This window comes from Diabrotica virgifera, chromosome 1, assembly GCF_917563875.1.
Source record: "Diabrotica virgifera virgifera chromosome 1, PGI_DIABVI_V3a".
Classification (NCBI taxonomy): domain Eukaryota; kingdom Metazoa; phylum Arthropoda; class Insecta; order Coleoptera; family Chrysomelidae; genus Diabrotica; species Diabrotica virgifera.
In genome coordinates this window covers 50264437-50289788 of record NC_065443.1, presented here as the reverse complement: position 1 = coordinate 50289788, position 25352 = coordinate 50264437, and the positions used below count along the sequence as shown (strand labels likewise).

Sequence of the window (25352 nt, the reverse complement as noted above, 5' to 3'; positions counted from 1 at the left end):
GGATCGGATCGGAGAAAAACGGATCCAATGTAGGTGCAGCCTTTTAACCTTCGGATGACCAAGGCGGGTAAATTTTGACCCCAATGTATGTTTTTATTTAATAAATTATTTTTTTATTTGACTTTAATATAAGTATAAGATACCCTCATATTTTGTAACAAAAAAAATTTCCTATATTTTACGAAAACAAAAATTTCTGAATTTGGGGTCAAAGACGAACTCCCTTGGCCTTCCATGTTCCATTTTTATATTAAGTAAATACCGTCTATTGTGTGGAATTGTTTGTAAGAAACACTTCAATGTTGAAAAAAAAATGTTTGTTAAACCTGTGGTGACGTAAATTAGTGTATATATTAAAATTTTTTTAGTTCTATGTTGAGAATGATGATTCCTGTTTCTGTTCAGTAGTTTTAATTAAAATATGTTTTATTCATGTTTATTTATCATTTATTGATACAATACTTACATTAAAATTAGGAACACAATATTTTATTTCTTAAAACAACTTAATTTTTTTGTCTGAGGGTAATTTTTGACCCCGGTTGGTCATCCGTGTAACAAAAAAAAGGTTAATCCGACGTCGGATCGGATCGGCACCATAAATATTTGCATATTGAGTTTTGGTTATTCAGGCATTTCCTCACCTTCAAAAATGCTGCTCGTGATTGCTCTATTCTTATCTACTGACTACTCTGCTCTATTCTATCTAACTTTCTGATTCCGGATTTAGATCGTCATTAACCCAGAGTCCTAATTATTTCATGACCAATACAATTATACAATTATACTCTGGGCTAATTAGCAAAATTCATGGAAAAGTTATTTACCAGCAATTTTATTACTGGAATCGAATTATAAGATCCTATATATTAATAATATAGGTATGCAAAGTCCGCAGATAGTGTGCTACTTTTTTTATAAACAAAATGGCGCCGACAAATCGTATTTTTTTCAATAATTGCTTTATAACTATAAAGATTTTAACATTACAACAAAAATACCCAAATAAAAATTCACCGCAATTAAATTCTGCATAGAGATATGTTGTTCCCGATTTGCTCCGACGAAAATTTTCCTCGGAAAATGCGGGTTTTCTTAACAAAAACTCTAAATTTCAAATAAAGTTTTAGGTAAGTAAATATTAATCAATAATTAAATAACTTCGTGACATCAAAGCTTTCTTGGTATAGATGGTAATTCCAGAAGCCGGTGAAAATTAAACGAATATTTTAGCAACAATTCAATTGTTAATTAACAATTTACGATCGCAATAATAACCAAAATAATCATGATACATTGATCAAACTTATAAAGATTATAAAGATGAGATGCTTATTTAATATTTTATCGACAAAAAATAAATTTTTTGTTTTTTTGCATAATTATTAAATTTTGAAAAAAAAATAGTTATAATACGCTGGTCTAATTAGTAAAGTACAAAGAAAGGTTATTTACCAGCAATTTCATTGCTGGAATCGAATATTATGATCCTATATATTAATAATATAGGTATGCAAAGTCCGCAGATAGTGTGCTACTTTTTTTATTAACAAAATGGCGCCCCCAAATCGTGTTTTTTTCAATTATTGGTCTATAACTCCGAAGATTTTAACTTTACACAAAAACACTCAAATAAAAATGTACCCCAATTTAATTCTACATATAGGCATGTTTTTCTTGATTTGCTCCGACGAAAATTTTCCTTGGAAAATGTGGGTTTTCCCAACAAAATCTGGAATTTTCAAATAAATTTTTTGGGCAAGTAATTATTTATCAATAACTAAATAACTTGGTGAAATAAAAGCTTTCTTGGAATAGATTATAACTGCAGAAGTCGGTGAAAATTAAATGAATATTTTAGCAACAATTCAATTGTTAATTAACAATTTACAGTCGCAATAAAAACCAAAATAATCATGAGACATTGATCAAACTTAGAGAGATTATAAAGATGTGATGGCTATTTAATATTTTGTCGACAAAATATAAATTTTTTATTTTTTTGCATAATCTTTAAATTTAAAAAAAAATAGTTATAAACAAATTAACATTTCTCAGAAATTGTTTATTATATTCTAATTTTAAAAAATACTTAAAATGCGTATTTCAAAGGTCTTGAAAATGAATGCTTCAAAAAAATTTTCCAACCATTTGCAAAAAAGTTATGAAACAGCAAAGTAAATATACGATTGTTCCGTTGTTTATAATTTGTTTTAATTGTTTTGAAGCTTAAAAGTAAGTCTGTGGTACAATCTAATTACTCACAAAAAATATCACATAATTAGTTCAATGGTTCTATTTTAATCAAAGATTAAAAATACTTTTTTTTGTAATTTTTAGCGCGAAATTAGGCTTGATACAGAGCCGGAGATGCTCACTCGAAGCGACTGACACGCTTTAAACTCGCGCGAGTTGTGTATGTGGACGGGTATAATACATAATACATAGCTACGGTACTGTATTAGTCAACTTTCGCGCGTGTAAATTACAAAAAAAAATATTTATAATCTTTAATTAAAGTATAACCATTAAACTAATAATCATTATTTTTTGTAAGCAATTAGCTTGCACTTTAAACTCACTTTTACGCTTTGAAAGAATTAAAAAAAAATTATAAACAACGCAGTGATCGTATGTTTACTTTGCTGTTTCATAACTTTTTGCAAATGGTTGTAAAAAAGTTTTAAAACATTCATTTTCAAGATAGTTGAAATACGCATTTTAACTATTTTTTAAAATTAGAATATAATAAAAACTTTTTGATAAACGTTAATTTGTTTATAACTATTTTTTTAAGATTTAAAGATTATGCAAAAAAATAAAAAAATTATATTTTGTCGACAAAATGTTAAAAAGGCATCTCATCTTTATAAGATTTCAAAGTTTGATCAGTGTATCATAATTATTTTGGTTATTATTGCGACCGTAAATTATTAATTAACAATTGAATTGTTCTTTAGAAGAATTGTTCTTTAGAACTGAATTGTTCTGCAGTTCTATAGAACTCTTTAGAGCAGCGGTGGATAGAGTAAAGATAGTGATGATGATATCCAACCTCCGATTAGGAGACGGCACTTGAAGAAAAAGAAGAAGAATTGAATTGTTGCTAAAATATTCGTTCAATTTTCACCAGCTTCTGGAACTATAATCCAAACCAAGAAGGCTTTTAAGTCACCAAATTATTTAATTATTGGTAGATAATTACTTATCTAAAACTTTATTTGAAAATTAAACATTTTGTTGGGAAAACCCGGATTTTCCGAGGAAAATTTTCGTCGGAGCAGATCGGAAAAACATATCTCTATGCAGAATTTAATTGCGGTGAATTTTTATTTGAGTGTTTTTGTTTTAAAGTTAAAATCTTCGAAGTTATAGAGCAATAATTGAAAAAACACGATTTTCGGGCGCCATTTTGTTTAGAAAAAAAGTAGCACACTATCTGCGGACTTTGCATACCTATATTATTAATATATTGCCTGTATAAATAATTGCTGGTAAATAACTTTTCCCAAAAATGGCCTATTCTCCGATAATCAGCCCAGACTATTACTGTATCGTCAGTAAAACGAATATTATTAGTAGTTTTGTTTATGTTTAAGGGCTTGTGTAAATAATTGAGTATGTGTATGTATGTATTAAAATGTCTGTTGTATAAATTAAATAGTAATGGTGAAAATACATAGCCTTGTCTCCCTCCCCTACTTATCTACTACGCATCCATGCTATTTCCATCTAATGTTACCATAACCCTGTTGGTTCCAATAGAGATTTTTCACTATGTTAATATCATTTGTGTCAACTCGTTTCGCTTATACATATTTAGCTTACATAGTCGGACATATTTGACTTTAGAGTTTAATATTATTTACCCCCTCCCCCCCCCATAATATCACGTGCATTTTTTAGTATCTTAAAAAAATCTTAATTTTTTAAAAAATATTTATAAAATGCAGAAAAATACCAAAAAAATTTTATTATAGAAAATAGACAGAAATGTCGAAAAGTTTTTTGTACCACACATGAACATTATTTAATAAAGGCACAGTTTCCTCGGACCATGGATCAGCTAGACTTTCTTTAACACAGATAACTGTATAAGCATCTTTCAAGTCATTAGTTGTTGACACAGTGCTTTGTTGAAGATCAATATCGGTTTAATAAACCACTCGGCGTCATCCTTTTAGCGCACAACGCAGATAATCTATCTCGATCTCGAACAGTTGATCTAGATTGTGCATCTCTAGACTATTATTTCTCGGATTCAGTTGCTTATGACAATAATTCGCATGTGCCTTAGCTTTTTTCTTTGTACAGAAGTACAATGCACACCGCTGGCATGTCCTTTCCAAAAGTATCTGACGATCGTTCTGCAGGCTAGGGCAATAAATGTCATAAATCAATTTGCCGAAGCCTTGATACGTTTGAGTAATATCAGAAGATCGAAGCAGAAGAAATGGAGGAAAAAGTCTTGCCATCATGCTCTCGAGACTGCAAAATCGAGTAAGGAGGTATAACGAAGCGTTCCGAAAGAATGGAATGGAAAAAATAAATACACGTAACGCCGCTTTTCGGTTGAGTACCTCTCCCTTGTGCTATTTCGTGATTTTTATGGACCCCTCCCTCCTTTCGAGCCTCACGTGACTAATGGACAGTCCCTTATCTATTTGTGCTGGTTCCGTATAAAAAATAAAAATTAAATTTTGCAATAATAGACATTCTAAGAGACATTATGCCCTAATAACTCGTATATTATCCATTGGCATTTATTGATTGAATTCAACGTGGCACACTATCTACTAAATTATCAAGAGATTCTTACGCAATTTCTCCCCATAACTGTGGTGACAGTTCTTGAAATTGCTGAAGGTCTACAGAGAAAGTCGTGATCTGTAAGCCTTCTTTGTAGCATGTCTCAAGCATGTTCAATGGGATTGAGATTTAGATAGGGGGGAGTAATGCCAAATAAGGAATTCCATGCAAATCTCTACTTTTTCGACTATTACAGATCTGTGTGGTTCAGCATTATCGTCGAGAAAAGAAACTGGTCCCCAATGACTGAATGAAAGTAAACAATAATATTCTTAATAATGTCCTGTCTGTACATCTATCTCATTATTCATAGTATCCTGGCAAAGGTACTGATCTGCTCTTCCACCGAAATAGATTCCAGCCCAGACCATAACACCACAAGCACCATCTCCAAATGGATGAAGCATCTGACACGGTCTTAGATTTCTTGTGGTATCCTTGGTCTTGTCCATACACGTACTCGACGGCTATCTGAAAATTGGCAAACTCTGGACTTGTCTGTGAACAATAGTGAATACCATTGATCTCTCCAATTTAAATGTGCCCCAGCCCAATCTAATCTTTAACGCCGATATCATAAGGTCAATGGTACACGTCTCAAAGGACACCTAAATATCAAACCAAAAATGTTTTTAAACGTCTTCGAATAGTTCGAGTGGAAACAAGGGTACCAGTGCCATATTCAAGGCCGCTGTGACAGTGTTCGTGCAGTAAAAACAAGATTCCCTTCGTGCAGTTTAGTTTAACATATCGGTCATCTTACGTCTATATTTCCGTTGTTTTGAAACCTAGACGCAAGTCTAGAAGTCTAGGGGCCGGTACTTTATGTCTCCGTTAACAGCCGGTTAGTTAACCGGGGTTTAATCGGGACAGAAATATATGCATAACATAGACATAAACGCAATTATACTTATTATTATATTCATAAATAATTATAATGATAATTATAATTGCTTTTATTACAACGCAAGAGGCTCTATGAGGTACTTTTCTGTCACGATTAAACCCCGGTTAGCTAACCGAGGTTTAACCGGGACATAAAGTACCGGCCCTAGAAGTCTTAGAAATAACTAAAATTTTGCGAAACGTTGAAAATATTGCCAACTTCGATTTGTATGGCACCATTTTGAACCATCTCCATAGCTTTGTTGGTTTCCTTAATCTTGATTTAATTTATGACGAGGCATATTAATACTATTAACTAAATCTTAACTATGCTAAAATTACAATAAAGATGCACTAGAAATAAACAAACCAAGACACATTGAATGTTACGAGGAGCTCTCCCGAATCATGATTTACAAGGTATAAACTTTGTAAATCATGATTTGTGATTTACAATGTATATATTATGTTCATTGTAAATAGTGATTTGTGAGTGCTCCTTGTAACATTCAACGGGTCTTGGTTTGTTTATTTCTAGTGCATCTTTATTGTGATTGTAGTATAAGTGTTAATTATTATTCATGTAGATAAGTGAAATGGTTTATTATACAGTGGGGGGCAAGGCGCAATTTTATTGTATTATTATTTATTTCATTTTTAGCTATATCCCTAACTTATACCTCGCAGTTTATTTAGTCCATACTTGTTTTATTTCATCTGGGTTTTTAATCGGTTTGTTGTTTTGTCAATTAATCGGTTAAGGCGGAAATACATATCCGCGCCGCAAACTCCGCGCCGTGTGAGCGCCGCGCGTTCGTGGCGCGGTTAATGTTCGTTAAAATTTTTCATTTTGACGAACCTTCCGCGATCCAGAGGAAACTTACGAACATTTAGTAATTGTAGATAATTAGTATTAAATGTGGGTGCCTACATTGGATCCGTTTTTCTCCGATCAGATCAGATCCGATATCGGCCGACGTCGGGAGTAGCTTCTCCTATTCTCATCGAGAAGTGTTTGGTTTCATTCCGATTGGTTGCAAGTTGAGTTGCAAGTTGGTTGCAAGTTGGTTGCAAGTTGGTTGCAAGTTGGTTCCAAATTGATTGCAAGTTGGTTGCAAATTGGTTGCAAATTGGTTGCAAATTGGTTGCAGGTTGGTTGCAAATTGGTTGCAAGTTGGTTGCAAATTGGTTGCAAGATGGTTGCAAGATGGTTGCAAGTTGGTTACAAGTTGAGGGTTGCAAGCTAACATGTTTAAATATATTCAATGTCATCATCTCATTTTCACTTTCCACGGTAAACATCAATAAGTTTGATATTTCCTTCCTAACACTCCATTACTAACAAATATTCAACTCAGGCGCCCCAAAACCAACACACCACTCGCAAACCCATCCAAATACGTATTGCGAATCATCAAAGCATTTGTTGAAAAGCCGACAGAAGTTAGATCGTGGTGCGCCGTGTGCGAGCCGTTTGTGTGCCACTTAAAGACACGTACTAATCTAACAAATATGCTGCACGCGAGCGGCTTGCACACCGAGTAGAGCGCATATGTATACCCGCCTTTAGTGTTTGGTTCGTGATTTTTTACATAATTATCTATCATTTTAATGTAAGTAGTAATGATCTTGGGTTTTCTGTAATTTCTCTCTCTTAATGCATGTTTTCATCATCCACTTTTCCTTAGCGTCTTTTATTTTGTTTTTATTATTTTTTTTGCTCTGTAATTATGTGGGTTTTGTTTCTATAATATTCTCTTCATTGTTCCGTGATTCATTCTTCCTCTATTTCCAGTATTTCTTGAGTTATCCAAGGTCTGCAATTTTTTTCTTTTTTTTTTTGTAGGGTTTCGATTTGTGTGTTTATAAAAGAATCTTTGATTTTGCTCCACGTAATGTTCACATTCTCAGTGTTTTTCATTTTTAATGTCCAGTAATCTTAACATCCATATCAGTAAAACTTAAAGAATATGCCACTTTTGAATTTATTTTCAACAGTTTTTATCCCTGGCCTATTAGTGGACATAAAAAATATTTATTTTAGTCTTTAAAATCAAATTAGCTTATTAAGCACTCTTCAGAAAGACAATTAAATTGCTACTAATTAGACAGTGCATTTAAATCACATTTGTAATAACAATCTAAAACTACGAGCTACAACATCGAATACCATAATATGGCAGAAATGCTACGTTCGATAGTTTTTCTGGCACTGTTTTTGTCTGTATTTGCCCAAGATGTTGACGATTCTACTCGAAAAAAAGTAAATGAGATCTATCCAAAAAGTGAAAAAATAACTGAATCTGAGGAATTAGAAGAAGTCACCGAAAACACTATTAATAATGGTTACGGTGCTACTGAGCAATGTGGGGAAGGGTCTACCATGGGAAAAAAGAAATGTGTGCAGTATTTCTTGTGCGATCCGAAGACTAATATGATAGTGGATAATACAATTAGCAATAAATTTGGCAATTACGGGATCATTGATATCAGGTAAATTATATATGAGTTGTATTACAGTGTCAATAGTTACTCGTAAAAATATTTTTAAATTAATAGATGAAATAACAAAAGTACAATTTAGATATTAAATAAAAATATGATTTTTCAAATGTTATAAATTTTCAGATGATCGAAAATCTGGGTTAGCCGGAGAATATGGTAAAAATTAATAAAATACGGTTAGACCAGGTGAAAAATCTGTGAACAAACGTCTATTTTTGGATGTGCGAGGTGGCATTCGGATTTTTGCCGATAAAGTTAGGTGACAACTTTAACAATAATAATTTACTTATGCTCCTTCTCAAATATGCCCGGAACATTAATAAAAAAAGTAAAATATTTAAAAATTTCGAAAAACATCGATTTTTTTCTACTTTCTTTGCTTATAACTTTAAAACGATTCATTTTGGAACAAAGTCGTAGGGAAATAAAATAAAGATAATTAAATTCTCTATGATAAACGACTGGTTAAAAATGTCTTAAATTATTACCCTTTCTGCAGAATAGCAATAAATACAAAATAAGGGGGCAAAATAAGCCTGTTTTTATTCAAAGTTTTTCAACCACTTTGGTTGCACTTACAACTTTCGCAATTCGCTTAGAAAATTCTTATAACATACTTAAATCGTTCACCAAATTTCATTAAAATCGACCTGATAGATTTTGCAGAATAATTTTGCAATCTAAATTTTTTAAAAACTTTCTGAAGAAAAAGTAGACTATTAAGCGCTCAGAGCAACAGTGGCCTAACCCACAAATTAAGCATTTTTAGATTAATATATCAATAAAAGCAGCAACATTAAATTTTCCTACTAAAAAGGGTCTACAAAACCTACCTCTGTATTTGGCAAAATGAAGATACATAATTTGTAGCGCAATCCCATAAGCACAATGTAAATACGAATGCAAAGATTGCATTAATCTCAAAACTTCGTTTTTGGGGTTAGGCCACTGTTGCTCTGAGCGCCTCTTAGAAGTTTGCTAATTTTTTTTACATATAAAGAGGTTCTCTACCTATCTAATACACTTTACAGAAAGTTATAAACAATTTTTTGGCTTATAAACAAATACAGTGAGGACGTTTGAGTTGACTTGAGAATAAGCGTCTCTGGAGATAAATCCCGAAACAGGCCGATTTTGATTTTTAAATTCTAAATTTTTGGTATATATATCATACTAGTGACGTCATCCATCTGGGCGTGATGACGTAATCGATGATTTTTTTAAATGAGAATAGGTGCCGTGTGATAGTTCAATCGAAAGGCTATTCAATTTTGTATTCACTAATATAAACATTACATAATTATTTATATAGGGTTTGAATTAAACAAATCTTTTTGAATTAAATTAATTACAATATTTAGATTACGTCATCACACCCAGATGGATGACGTCACTAGTATGATATTTATGCCACGAAATTATAATTTAAAAATAAAAATCGATCTGTTTCGGAATTTATCTCCAGAGTTGCCCATTCTCAAGAAAATGAATTTATTCCAACTCAAACGTCCTCACTGTATTTGTTTATAAGCCAAAACATTGTTTATAACTTTAAAACAGTGCTGAGGCCGCTTAAATAATCCGATTTTAATTCTGTAAAGTGTATTAGATAGGTAGAGAACCTCTTTATATGCAAAAAATTAGCAAAAATTCTAAATGGTCCACTTTTTGTACAGAAAGTTTTTAAAACATTTGAACTTTTTTTTTTAATTTAGATTGCAAAATTATTATGCAAAATCTATTAGGTCGATTTTAATGAAATTTGGTGGACGGTTTAAGTATGTCGTAAGAATTTTCTAAGCGAATTATGAAGGTTTAAGTGCAACCAAAGTGGTTGAAAAACATTGAATAAAAATTATTTTCAATTTATTGCTATTTTGCAGAAAGGGTAGTAAGTTAAGACATTTTAAACCAGTCGTATATTATACAAAATTCAATTATCTTTATTTTATTTCCTTACGACTTTGTTCCAAAATGAATCGTTTTAAAGTTATAAACAATAAAAATAGAAAAAAACCGATATTTTTCAAAATTTTTAATATTTAAATTTTTTTATTAATGTTCCGGGCATACATATATGAGAAGGAGCATAAGTCAATTATAATTATTGAAGTTGTCACCTAACTTTATGTGCAAAAATCCGAATGCCACCTCTCACATCCACCTCAAAACAGATCCGTCCTGGTCTAGGTATACTTACAGATAAACTCCATTACAATTATTGCAAAAATATAAAATACATATGCACAATACAATTAAATTACGTACAGATGAATACAGTATTGTTTATTTTTTGGCAACAAACTCAGTTAAAGTGAAAAAATGGTTCTTTTGTTTGATGAAAATCGGTCCGGGTTAGCCGGACTTAGGGTTATCGGAGACCGACTTATCGGGGTTCCACTTTAGTAGCGATCATTTTTGTTTCCATTGATATATATTCGAATAATCTAATTCTTAATTACTTATGGTAATTAGCCCAAGCGGGGATTTTCGCAGTTACTCGAGCGCGTCAGATTATCATATGGGGAGAAACCTGGTACCCTGCAGATGTACCTCTACCATATATTGGCTCTTAACACAGGGGAGTCGGTCGGGGCCCGAAAAAAAACCTATCCTTAAAAATACTCGAAATTGTCAGATTAAGATAAGGTAAGTACATGCAAAAGAGTGTATAATTCAAAAATCTGACGATTTGAAAGGAAATGGGTGAGTTAAAAATTTCACAAAACAAAAGCGAATAATTCGCGAAATGAACGTTATGATTACATTAGATCGAAAAACTAAAAAATCCGTTTTCAACATTTTTTAAAAATCTATCGAATAATACCAAACGTGACCCGCCACGGAGAGGGGTGGGGGGTAAATTTAAAGTATTAAATACAAATCCCGCGATATTTTGCAAAATAAACATTATATCGAAAAACTGCAAAATACACTTAATCAATATTTTTGAAAAATCTATCGAATAGTACCAAACACCACCCCCCACGGAGGTGGGGTGGGGGTTATTTTAAAATCTTAAATAGGAGCCCCAATTTTTATTCCAGATTTGGATTCTTTACGTAGAAATAAGCAACTTTTATTCGAAACATTTTTTCGAATTATGGACAGATGGCGCTATAATCTGAAAAAACCATTGTTGGAAATGGAAAATTAAATTGAAAAATGGAAAGTCCCCACTAAAATGAAAAACTTTACTTAACTTTTTTTTGGATTTAGGACCTACTCTTCACAACCCAATAGGTCCCCAAAGCGCTCAAGTGACTGCAAATTTAGCATACTTTGCTCCCCTACTATTAGTTATTTGGTTTTTAAAGACTACCCTAATTTGATTAATCTAGTTTCTAATGTGTGTGAAAATGTTATTAATTCATTCAAATTTATTCACATACGTAGACACTTACTGTTTATTCTTTCCTTCATGATCGTTGTTCTAAATTTTTCATCAACTGTAATATAATGTGCTCATATACAGGGTGATTGATTAGTAGGGTAAAGTTTAATAGCTCCGCTATAGTAATAGATAGCAATAAAAGTTAATAACAAAAATTTTAGCCACCTTTGAGCTTCACATTACAAAATTAGTTAGAATGTTACAGGGTGTTCGATAACACAGTGGCAGACCTAACTTATGTTTTTTTAAATAGAACACCCTGTATTTTATTTTATATTCGAAATCCTGTTAACTTCTCCATCACAAAAATATAAAGGTCTGTAATGTTATACAGGGTATTTACAAAGTTATAACCAATGTTGTATGAAAATCGTAACAAGTTCAACTCCCTGTATAAATAAAAATAAGCACAACAGAAATGGTTTATTAATGCCATATTTTTTTATTTATTGTCAAAATTTTTAAGAATTATTGATATTGCTAATTTTTTTTATATCAAATTCAGGGTGAGTCAAAACGCAAGTATGGTATGTTAAACAGTAAATGGTTAAGTTCAATTAGTTACCACTATAAACAGCCCGGATTAACCGATAATAGTATAAAAGGCCCGGTTTCAGGTAAAATTTATTTTAGGCTTTATTATGGGAGTACCGTCTAGTCAGTGTTAATTGCAAAAGACCAACTCTGTCTACCTCGGTGGCTTATCGCTCCGGGTGGGTCTTAACAATGGGCCAGGTCAGATAAATTTAATAATATTTACGACCGCACTAATTGAATTCAAACCATTTACTGTTGAACAAACCATACATTATTTTCTCAGTAATGTTAAATGGAACACCCTGTATTTTATATCATTATTGAAAAGTAACATTAACGTACTTTAGTTTTTATATAACATTCCCTATGTCCAAATTTATTAGTTTTCATTAAGATATTTTCATTCTTCAGAGCAAATTATTTTAGGTGTTTAAATTTATCTAAATTTTAAGTAAGCCATGACTGAATTGACAATTGAAGATTACCGATTATCAATCCGGTAATCAATGTAACACTGTAGCAAATAAAGAAATAAAAATAATTTATTAGTAATACATTTTACAAACAAAAACACAACCACTACATGCAACATTTTTGAAACAATTAAAAACTGTCTTTGTATGTAAATGCAACAAATAAACAAAGAAAATTAGTAATAAATTTTACAAAAAAACACACAAACACAAAATACAATATTTTGTGAAGACAATTAAACACTACTTTTGTATGTAAATGTAACAATGTAACAAATAAAGAACGAAACATAATTTATCAGTAATACATTTTGCAAAAAAACATGTTTGAAAAAATTAGAGGCCACTTTTAATAAACTATTTTTAATATTTAATTACATAAGGTGTTCAAAATTATCTCCTAACACATTTATGTACGCCTAAAAACGATCATTGAATGAGCTACTTACTCTACGGAGCATTTGTAAATTAACACATCGAAATACACTTTGTATTCTATTTTTCATCTCATCCCTTGTTGTTGGAGGTATTTTATAAACTTCATTATTAACGTACCCCCAAAAAAATCAGTCCAGTTTATTAAATTCTGGTGATTTGGGTGGCCCGCACGGCGTGCGTGAAAGTAAATTTTCCCGCACGCCGTGCGGGAAAGTAAAATACCTTGTAATATGGCATTATATATCATAATACATGCGATAAACTAATATTTAGATATTATTTACTAATTTATTTCAAATTTATCTTATTAGGTTCATGTTTTAAAGAAATTAGCGCGATTATTTGATTCATAGGAGATTCTGACCAATAGAAAGCTACAAAAATAAAAATTAAAGTGATAATTTTTGGTAATATCCCGTCGTCAAGTATATTACGTCAGATGACCTTCGTTGCTACGAAAAAATACATTCAGTGACATTAATGACAATTACTGTTTTAAAAGTTATAAAAGTGATGACTTTCAACCGTCAAATATTTGTGTGTTTAACTTGTATTTAAACTGTGTGTTTAACTGTAGTAATTTGTACTTCGATAAATAAATTACAATAAAATTTTGGTTTTGAACAGTTTTATTCATGAAATAATCGCAGCAAATTGCACTCGATCTCTAAAATTATTATCGAATTGTTTCCCTCGTGCCACTCTGACATAATTTCACTCCCCTTCGGGTCGTGAAATTAAAACTGTCAAAGTGTCACTCGGGAAAAATTCGATAATTTTAGAGCTCTTGTGCAATTACTACCGATAATTCGATGAAATAAAATTATTTTGACATCATGTTTAAAAGTCAGATCAGTAGACAATTACAATGGTTTTGAATCGTCGTCATGGAAACCAATATCGTCGTGGTAAACAATTATATTGAAAGTTTGGTTTTGACAACCTTGTCAAAGAATTAATTTGTGTATTTTCACTTCTAAATAAAAATTGATATAACTCTATTTTTTTGTGCCATTTTTCCAAACGTACGGCCCTAGAAAAAATATTGTTCCTAACTCATGCGGAAAGTGTATTCCCCGCACTCGACTGCTTGTCCGATCTCCTCTATCGCGTCGTTCGGGTCAACGGCAGTCTCGTGCGTGAAAGTATCACTTTCCGCACTAGTTAGGAAAATAACTATATTGTTTATTTTTTATGGAAGATCCAAGCACAGAATACACCAGGGTATATTATTAAAATCACTTTATCACTTTTTCATTAATTTATTGTAATCATTGAATAGATAGTTAGTGAAAAAATAATCCTATTAATTAACTGAATTAATAATTTAAGCCATTATACAAATAACGGCTATCCAAGAACATTCAAAAACTGAACGAAATAGTTAATGATGACAATGTCATTGTCAACTAATGTTTACATCTCCATACCAGTGAGAATTTTACTACACGTAATTTGCCGTAAAGAACGAAAAAGTAGGGATAGTCGTAAAATATTTGCGCTCTTAACCTCCAGGCGCGTCTGCTGTTTTGGTTCATGTTCAAATAATAAAAAAAACTCGAAAATTTCAAAAATTTTAGCCATACCCCCTTAAGTTTCTTGGAAAATTTATTAAAATATTAAATTTGGCTGTGATCACTATTCCTTGTGTTTATTTTTATCTAATAATAATAATTGTTGTTATAGTTAATATTAATAATGGGAATTAACCACAGTTACAATATTGGACATACCTACTTTACTGATGTTTTGACTTCCGATTCGGAAATAGGTTTCAAAACTGTTTCGTCTAGCTAGAAGTGGACACGTTAAGAAAGTATTTCCAATTTTGCACTTGAGGTTAGATATTGTTTATAAAAGTAAAATAACTTAAGAAACTAGTCTAAGATCTAAGCCTAAGTCTAAAATCTAACACTTTTACTAATAAAACACTCGTATTCTAAGGTTATTCCGTATTTATATCTAGAATAGTTATCCTAATTATAAGGTAGATATAGTACGAAAATAATTCGTTAATAATAAACTCGGTATAAGTTAGATATAAGTATTCCCAAATTATTCCGAAATAATAGTTTGGCAACGCTGCAATCTTCTGCACAAATACATATAACAACGATAATATATTGTGTCAAATATGTCAATTTTGATTTTTCTCTGTATACTGACAAACCAAATTAACCTAGGCGAAAAGTTTTCGGAATGATAAAAATGAGTTTTTATTGATTTTTTTAAATACGTTTAAAATATCAGTATTCTTCTTTCATACGGTTTCCACAGAATTGCTGTATCATTATTATTTTCTGAACAATAACATTGCAAAAAAAGTTCCTAGGGGTAAACAAATTAAATAAAATTTAAACTAATTGACGAACCATCTTGAAATTTTTTGTGCATTATATGGACTGTTTGACTCAACTTTTCATGCAATATCAAATTCAAATAAGTGAATCACCTATTAAGTTTTCTAAAAACCTTACACCATCTTTAGAAAACCGATATTTAATTCTGAATTCCTTATCAGTGTATTGTGAAAAGGGATTTATTTTATCTTTGAGAAGTTTCCTTTTTCGTGTATTTTCTATCATGTTAATTAAATTATCAACTTCTTCGACAGCCGCACCACCCCTTAAACACATTTTTTTATTATAGAATTACTCACAAAACAAATCCAAAGATAATATATTTTTGCCTCTGATGGCATTGACAGTCATAAAATAGGTTATATACCAGACTTAAACAAGGCAATGGCGGCTGGTCCTATGAGGCAGGTGAGGCAGTGCCTCACCCGTATATCAATCCACTATTTACGTTATTTCTTTATCCCATCATCAATTCATTAAATACAATTTAACTTTTTGAAATTTGTTAAATAACTTTATTTTTATGATAAAAAATAAAAAAAGGTACGGCCCTGATCTCTGTAGCCACCCCTTAAACACATTTTTTTATTATAGAATTACTCACAAAACAAATCAAAAGATAATATATTTTTGCCTCTGATGGCATTGACGGTCATAAAATAGGTTATATACCAGACTTAAACAAGAAACAAGGGTGTGGGTCGGTATAAACTTGGACTAAATTCTTATATTATGCTCTTTCTCATGGGCATCTATCAGTGCGTCACAGTTTTTCGATTTCTTTCTTACGCATTAAGTTGTAAGTGACAGAAAAAAAGGCACGTCCGTGATTACAGACATTTATAACATTTATTCTAGTTGTCCATAGATAGCGCTATAATCGAAAAAAAAAATTTACGAATTATATAATATTAGTACGTATTTTAAAGGTAAAATATTGCAAAACCTCTAAATTTTAAACAACCGCTTGGATTGACATGAAATTTGGCATACACATAGCTAACAAGTCAAAGAAATAGTGATATTGTGCCGATGTGTGCTTTTGGCCTAGGGGTGAGTTTCACCCTCTTTTGGGAGTGAAAAATATATGTTCGAAATAAGTCCGGAAATGGATAAATTGACTAATTCTAAGCAACTTTTGTTCTATAAAGTTTTTTCACCAAGTTATTACTTTTCGAGTTATTTGCGAGTGAATATGTTAATTTTTCTACAAAATAACCACGTTTTCAGACGGTTTTTCGCAAAAAAACGCAAAAAGTAAGTATTTGGTCGAAAAAAAAATCTTATCAAAAATACAGCACGTAAAAAAGGGAAAACCATGGTGTATATTTATATTAGGTCACTATACCTAGTAGAAGCAGAGTTATAGCTAATGAAAAATAGGTTCATATACGTCAAATTCCAAATCGAATATTTTAACGTGCCATAACCAAAAAAACGAAGCACTTTTTTGTAGAAAACTCATTTTAAATTTTTAAAGTGTTTCAAGAATGCTTATTTTTGTTTTTTTAATTTTTATCATCAAAAGTAAACAAGTTACGCTCAAAATAAGGTTGGTCCCTTTTTTTGGTAAGAAATCGGGAAAATCACCCCCTAATTATCATTTCAAACGAACTTAATTGTTACCACTTCACAAGATTTTTACTCTCGTATGTATTGATCATATGATCTGTAAGTTTCATCGATTCAAAGTCCTTATTTTTGACAGAACTGTAGTTAAAAGTGCTTGAACGAGTCACTTAGCACGAGTGTATGCAAATTTGGAAACACCGAATCTTAACCAATTTTTGACTTACAGAAAAACAAAAAAAAACAAAATATTCAGAAAAGTAAAACCGACTTTTTTTTATTGTCTAAAATTGTTGGTATCTCTAACAATTTTTAAGTTATTTTGAAAAAAAGCATTTTTAAAAATTTTGCTTTAAAACCAAATTTTTTCAAAAATAAGCACTTTGAATCGATGAACCTTACAGATCATATATAAACACAACATAAGTAAAGTAACTTGTGAAGCGGTAACGATTAATTTCGTTTAAGTTGCTAATTGGGGGTGATCTTCCTGATTTTTTTTTTTGCCAAAACAAAAGGGACCAACTTTATTTTGAGCGTAACTTGCTTACATTTGATGCTAGAAATTTTTTTTATAAAAACAGAAATAAAGCTTTTTTAAACACTATAAAAAAGTGGAAACGTGTTTTTCCCAAGAATGCTTCATTATTTGGATATTTCACATTGAATTATTCTATTTGGAATTTTTTGAATATGAACCTATTTTTCATTATTTATAACTCTGTTTTTGCTAGGTATAGAGACCTAATATGTACACCGTTTTTTTCACTTTTTTATAAGCTATAGTTGTGCTAAGAATATTGTTTTCGACAAAATGCTTACGTTTTGAGTTATTAAATAACTCGAAAAGTATTGATTTGGTGAAAAAACTCTATAGAACAAAAGCTGCTTAAAATTAGTTAGTTTATCCATTTCGGGACTTATCTTGGACATATATTTTTCCACCCCCGAGATGGGGTGAAAGTCACCCCCAGGGCAAAAGCACACATCGGCACCATATCACTTTTTTTTCTTTGACATGTTAGCTATGCGTGTGCCAAATTTCATGTCAATCCAAGAGGTTCTTTAAAATTTACAGCAAAAACCGTGAAAGAATGTACTATATATCTATGAATATAATCTCTAAAATTTATAAGAGTATACAAATCAAAGAAAATACCATTTTATAAATGCAATAAACACAATTGATTTGTTTTTATGCCAATTTGCAAATAAAATCTGACAACTGTTACATTTAACTAAAATGTCGTGTTAGAATAAATGTTATTATAAAGGTGTATTATCACGGACTTACCTTTTTTTCTATCATTTGTGACGCACTGAAAAATGCCTATGAGAAGGACTTTACCAAGTATAACCTATATCTAAGTTATTCCATGTTTATTGGTAGTGATTTTGCCTACATATACCTGATTTATTCTCAGTATAACTTTTATACTTGGTTTATTAGTAACAGTGTTAGTCTTTTCTTTCGTCAATAGTTTGGCGTAATAATTTATATTTATACAAAATTGTATTTTTCACACAGTAACAAACCAGTTTTAATTATTACAGTAAGAACGAAACAGATATTATGATATTTTAATTAAATTCACAGAAACATATTAACATATCAATAAATCGTTCATTCATCATTAGATTTATTTGTCTTTCCCGTAATAATTATTGTCCATGATGATTTAATATAATTTATATTTTTTCTTTATAACATAACAAAAAACAAATCAGGCCATAGTCAAACTAGATAAGGTTATTTAATTTATCTGATATTATTTAGCTGTAAGACACTAATTAACCCGATCAAAGAACAATCTGACAATATGACCCCAAAAAAAATAAAGGAAAGATGAAAATTTGGGAATAGGTAGTTGAAATTGTCTATTATTATATAAGAAAAAGTTTACAATTCTACACCCCCTCACAAAAATGGAGGGGAGTACTCCCTCTCGAAGGTGAAAAATATACATTCAAAATAAGACCGGAATTGGATAAACTGACTAATTCTAAACAACTTTTGTTCTATAGAGTTTTTTCGCTAAGTCAATATTTTTTGAGTTATTTGCGAGTGAATATGTTCATTTAAACAAAAAAAACATGTTTTTGGACGGTTTTTCGGAGATAACTCAAAAAGTAAGTATTTTATTGAAAAAAATATTCTTAGCAAAAATATAGCATATAAAAAATTGAAAAAAATGGTGTATACATGAGGTCTGTAGACCCAGTAGAAGCAGAGTTGTAGCTAATGAAAAGTAGGTTCTTCTTCGTCAAATTCCAAATCGAATATTTCAATGTGAAATAACATAAAAACGGAGCACTTTTCGGGGAAAATTCTTTTCAAATTTTTAAAGTTTTTAAAAAACGGTTTATTATTGTTTTAAAAAAAAACTTCTAATATTAAAAGTAAGGGAGTTACGCTCAAAATATTGTTGGTCACTTTTATTTTATGGTAAAAAAAATCGCGAAAATCACCCGCTAATTAGCATTACAAATAAATTTTATCATTACCACTTGACAAGTTCCTTTGCTTATGTATTATTTATATGATCTTAAGTTTTATCGTTTCAAAGTGCTTATTTTTTAAAAAGCTGTAGTTAAAATGGCTTAAACCAGTAACTAATCACGAGTTTAGGCAGATTCTGAACAGCCATAGCATAACCAATTTTTGTCTAAGAAAACAAAAAATCGAATATAATCAGAAAAGCAAAACGAATATTTTATTACTCTTTGAGATTTTTGGTATTACTAACAATTTTTAAGTTAATTCCATAAAAAATTCCATTTTTTTCAAAATTAATATTTTTTTTTATTTTAAACCCAATTTTTTTCAAAAATGAGCACTTTGAACCAATGAGACTTATAGTAATTTATAGATAATATAAATAATACATAAGTAAAGTAACTTATGAGGCGGTAACCATTAATTTTATTTGGGAAGCTAAGTAGGGGCGATTTTAGCGATTTTTTTTGCAAAAAAAAATAAAAAAAGACCAGCAATATTTTGAGCGTAACTCGCTTACTTTTAATGTTAGAAGTTTTTTTTAAAAACAAAAAGAAACCTTTTTTAAACACTTTAAAAAAGCGGTAATGAATTTTCCCCGAAAAGAGCTCCGTTTTTGGGTTATTTCAAATTGAAATATTTGATTTGGAATTTGACGAAGAAGAACCTACTTTTCATTAGCTACAACTCTGCTTCTACTGGGTCTACAGACCTCATGCATACACCGTTTTTTTCAATTTTTTGTAAGCTATATTTTTGCTAAGAATATTTTTTTCGTTAAAATACTCACTTTTTGAGTTATCTGCGAAAAACCGTCCAAAAACATGTTTTTTTTTGTCAAAAATGAACATATTCACTCGCAAATAACTCGAAAAATATTAACTTAGTGAAAAACTCTATAGAACAAAAGTTACTTAGAATTAGTCGTTTTATACAACTTATTTTGACTTAACTTGGACTTATTTTGAACGTATATTTTTTCACCCCCGAGAAAATATTTTTCACCCCGTATTTCCCAATTTTTGAAATATCTAAGAAGAGTTAAGGGTGTGACCAGATATGATAGATTAATAAATACTGATATACGAGAAGATCTAAATATAGAAGCTACTCTGAAATACATTGAAAAAAGACAACTTAGTTGGTGGGGACACTTGCAAAGAATGGGCAAAATGAGACCAGTGAGGAAGGTTTGGGAAGCAAAAATACAGAAAAGGAAGAAAAGAGGACGACCAAGAACAACATGGGATGGGGTAGTAAGAAGAATACTAGAAAAGAAAAGAATAACATGGAGAGAGGCAACCAATGTTGCGAAGAATCGAAAAGAATGGAAAAAGTTTTTAAATTATTAGTATAGATACTAGTAATTATAATGTAGAAATTGTAAACCCGACACCGTAAGGTATAAGGGTACTGATTATATATATATATATATAAAAAAAAAAAAAAAAAAAAAAAAAAAACAAAAGATGTAAATCTTTGAAACACACTCAGTGATCAAAAGATCTAAGTTATTGGTTTACCGACCAAACGTATCTAAATCAAACAAATGAAATAGAGAATGTGGAAAAATCCCCTTACGAAGTGGTGGATGTGTGAATTGTTCGTAAGGGGATTTTTCCACATTCTCTATTTCATTTGTTTGATATATATATATATATATATATATATATATATATATATATATATATATATATATTTCCCAATTTTTGTAAAATGGAGGGGATGTAGAATTGTAAACTTTTTCTTATATAAGGTACATGCAGCCAATATGGCCAAGCAGGCAATATGGCCACTTCCTTATAACTCGGTAACTACCTTGAATTTGAAGTAGATGGCGCAATAGATATAAACAGTATGTTCGCCAAATACGACAGCCGCTAGAGTAATCAATCTTAAGCCGACATTGTGAGTGTGTGCTGCATTACAGAAGAAAATAGTGCCTCGTAAGTGCGTCATTATAAACGTGAAACTTATTATATCTCTTTTTACAGTAACAATCACGTAAGTATTTTTTAAGTAGATATTACGTTTAGATTGTGCAAAGGTACGATGATAAATGAGTGCAGTTATTTTTTGGATAAGTTTATGATGGTGCCTTATATTTGAAAAAACAGTTGATTTGGTTCATGTGAGCAATATGGCCATTATCGATAGACAGCAATATGGCCATGGCCATATTGCTATGCATACATTTTCCTAATAGCGTATGTATCATACCAGTTTTTTTGTAATGTTTTCTCTATTGTTTAAGGAATAACGATGGGTAGTATTCGCTCTAGAGGCATAACAGGGCAATGGAGTGAAGAAGACTTAAACCAAGCGCTTCAAGCTGTGAACGCGGGTATGTCAGTAAATAGGGCCAGTACAACTTATAATCTACCAAGGAGAACCCTTAGGCGCTATGTCGAGCAAGGTAAGACAGGAAAAGCCGCCATGGGTCGTAAACCCATCTTAACTCAAGAACAAGAAGCTGAATTAAGTCGAAGAATCATTCGGTTATCCGAAGTAGGTTACCCGCTAACTGCAAGTGTACTTCGTCGATGTGTTTACCGGTATACCAAGTTGAATAATATTCCAAATCCTTTTAGAGAAGAAAAAGAAAAGGCTGGGCGATATTGGCTAAAGGGATTTATGGAAAGAAATCCTCAAATTCGAGTTAGAAAAGCACAAAATCTAAATCCGGCAAGAGCCCAAAAACTAAACAAATTCATTGTAAATGACCATTTCACCAAGCTAGAAGAAGTATTGCGATCTTTACATATAATGGAACATCCTGAAAGAATCTATAATATCGACGAGAAAGGATGCAGGCTCTGTTTGCACCATCAACAAAAGGTGTTAGCTGCAAAAGGGTCACGGCGGGTACATCTCGTTACGAACAAACACGCACAAAATGTTTCAATTGTAGCCTGTGGTAATGCTATCGGAACAGCAATACCTCTCGTAATTTTATTTATAGGGAAGCGCATGAAACAAGAATGGAGTGATTCAATGCCTGCAGGGACTTCAGTACTTATGACCGAAAAAGGTAGCATGACACAAGCAGCCTTTTTCCGTTGGATAGAGCATTTTGCAAAGTTTAAGGTTCAAGGTCAATGTCTGCTTATTTTTGATGGAGCCAAGTGTCACTTGGACTACAGTATTTTGGAAACCGCTGACAGATTTGATATAACGTTGTATTGTTTGCCCAGTAATACGACTCACGAACTCCAGCCAATGGATAAGGCTGTATTTAGGGCGTTTGAGTATTACTGGGACGATGAGGTAGTAAAATATTTTTCCACGCATCCAGATGAACGTTCAATTAGTAAGATGCGTTTTGGAGGTATATTTTCAGCTGTTTGAGATAAAACAATGACAATGTCAAATATTAAAGCAGGCTTCAGAGCAACAGGGATATATCCTCTAAATCGTGAAGCAATTCCAGAGATTGCATTTGCTCCAAGCACTGCAAGTCAAAATCAGGACCAAGAACCTTAACAGCAACAGCAAATGTCTCAAGAAACAGTTCCATCTAATACATCTGGTTTATTAGAGAATAAGGAAAATAATGTCGATAGCTCAATTTCTTTAGAAGCTGGTCCATCCACATCTGGTGTAAGATCACAAAAGAAAAACGGTACTAGAGCCAGAACTTGTACCCATGATGACAGCAGCAGTGATTCAGACAGTAATTTCAGTGTACACGATGAATCTATTAACTCTTATTCTGACGAAGAAATTGTACAAGATCCTGCCTTGAACGAGAACAATTCGTTTACTGAGATGCTACCAACTCCAGATATGGTACTAATCAAAGCTAAGAAACCCAAAAAACCTGCTCTGAACAGTAGAGCCCAAGTTGTCACAAGAAACTTGTTCACTAAAGAAAACAAAATTCTTAAGGATATTTCAGTATCAAGTACGAATATAAAAAAAATCAAAAATATCTAGAGCACCAAAACCACAGTGTAAAATTTTAAATGAGTCTTGGTATTGTAAACTCTGCAGGGAAGATAGACAAGCAGATATGCGCTTATGTGTTAAATGCAAGGCTTACGTCCATGAGGAGTGCATGGGACTCACTAAAGACGATGTCATAGAAATTTTCATGTGTCCAGATTGTGGATAAAAATTTCATTTTTATGAATAAAAAATTTGTTTTTGCAGTTACCCTGTATTGACCGGTCATAATAAATTAATTTTTGAGCTTATATTATTATTTTGACCTTTTATTTCAATTATTCCCGAATAACATTTTTTTGTAATTCTGTACATAATGAATATTTTGTATGGCCTTATTGCCATACACCCGGTTGGCAATATGGCCAACTCATATTATATCTTATATTACTCATATTTTTGTAACGGTTCTTACGGTTGACTTTTAATTACTTAGAATATCTGTCTAATAATGTAGTTTATACTATAGCATATCAAAAGTTTTGAAAAACTGAAAACATTATTATGTAAAAAAATAAAACGTATTGGCATGGCCATATTGGCTGCATGTACCTTAATAATAGACAATTTCAATTACCTATTCCCAAATTTTCATCCTTCCTTTATTTTTTTTGAGGTTTTCGTAAAATTTTGTGTTCCCTGATCGGGCTAAATAGGCTATTGACAATATTTCTTATGGTCAATGGACCTGTAAATATGAAAAAACCGTGCTACCATTTAATGCGGTGCGTTTTTAGAAAGGGTTGAATTGGTCCCTATGTAGTAGGGTGCATTAGGGTGACTTTTATGCACTTTTCTTACATACACATCTACAGAAAAGTTGTTCCAAATTAAATTTACTATCGAAATGTCACTTTCTAAAGTAAAAAATATTTTTTAAAACAAAAATATATTAAAAAAAAAGCACAAAAAAAAGCGATTTTGTTTTTTGCCCAATAACTTTTTCCACGGGGACATAGGTATAGGTATTGCTTCAAAGAAAAAGCTTCTACACTTCCTCTTTAACGTGACGTTTGGTAGAAGGTTTTAGGATTTTTAATTTCAGAACTATAATTTTTCAAATTTCGCCACTCACAGCATTTTTGGGTGATTTTCCCTATTATTTGTTCAATGTTAATTGCAAACATTGTTCTGTAATTTTTCAATCTTCAATTAAGTCAATTGAAAAAAAATTGTGAAATAAAAATGAAATATGAGTGATCTTAACCTATAAGTATAGGTATGTGTATAATTGAGCATAATACATGTATTTATTACAATATTTCTATACATCATCTGTGGAGTCTTAAAAACTAAAACTTTGACGATAATATTATCTAATCTACCCAATTTTTATCACCGCAACCAGCATCTTTTTAATTTTATCTCACACATCCCGAGTTTCAAAAATCGATTATGTGGAAAAACCACATAAAGGATTAAGAATAACATCAGGCCTTGGAAATTTTTGTGGTTTGTACTAAATTTATAAATAATTGTATTAGATACGTAAAAATCTGTAAATATGTAATTGAATTTTAAATGTTTATTAAAAAATTAATCAAGATTGAAGAAGTTCTTTGAATTTGGCTGGATTTAACAAAAGTCCAGAAAGATATTATTAATATTCAAACAGTTCCGCATAAATGATGTAATTCGCAACTCGTGAGTTGATCAATAATCTAGATTATGCTGACAAACTGGCATTGTATGCGACCTGTACAGAATCCTTCGGTTTATCATGAAAGGTAATAAAATCGAGGACTGCAGCGGAATTGAACAGGAATACGCAGTGCAGAACAACTATTTGTGAGTGAACAACTCGTCAACGTAATTATCAAAATTTTCTTTTTTTTTGTCTAGAGATTTTCTGTCTGTATTTCAATGTGCCTCCAGTAAGTTGTCATTCCATCGTTTTCGTGGTCTTCCTATTGGGGAACCGTCTCTCGCTGACAGTCATT

The 25352-nt window shown here is 31.4% G+C and overlaps 1 protein-coding gene across 2 annotated transcripts in view; it reads left to right on the top strand.

Annotated features, from left to right (window-relative positions):
- LOC114324732 (phenoloxidase-activating factor 2) overlaps nucleotides 1-25352 on the top strand; it is a 60009-nt gene that overhangs the window by 8581 nt on the left and 26076 nt on the right. The window contains exon 1 of one of the 2 annotated variants that reach the window (XM_028272564.2): nucleotides 7744-8187. The exons of the other annotated variant lie outside the window; for it this stretch is intronic. Coding sequence (XP_028128365.1) covers nucleotides 7871-8187 — 317 coding nt within the window. The 5' untranslated portion in view covers nucleotides 7744-7870. Of the gene's footprint in view, nucleotides 1-7743; nucleotides 8188-25352 lie in introns of those variants that run through there. 2 annotated transcript variants of the gene reach the window in all.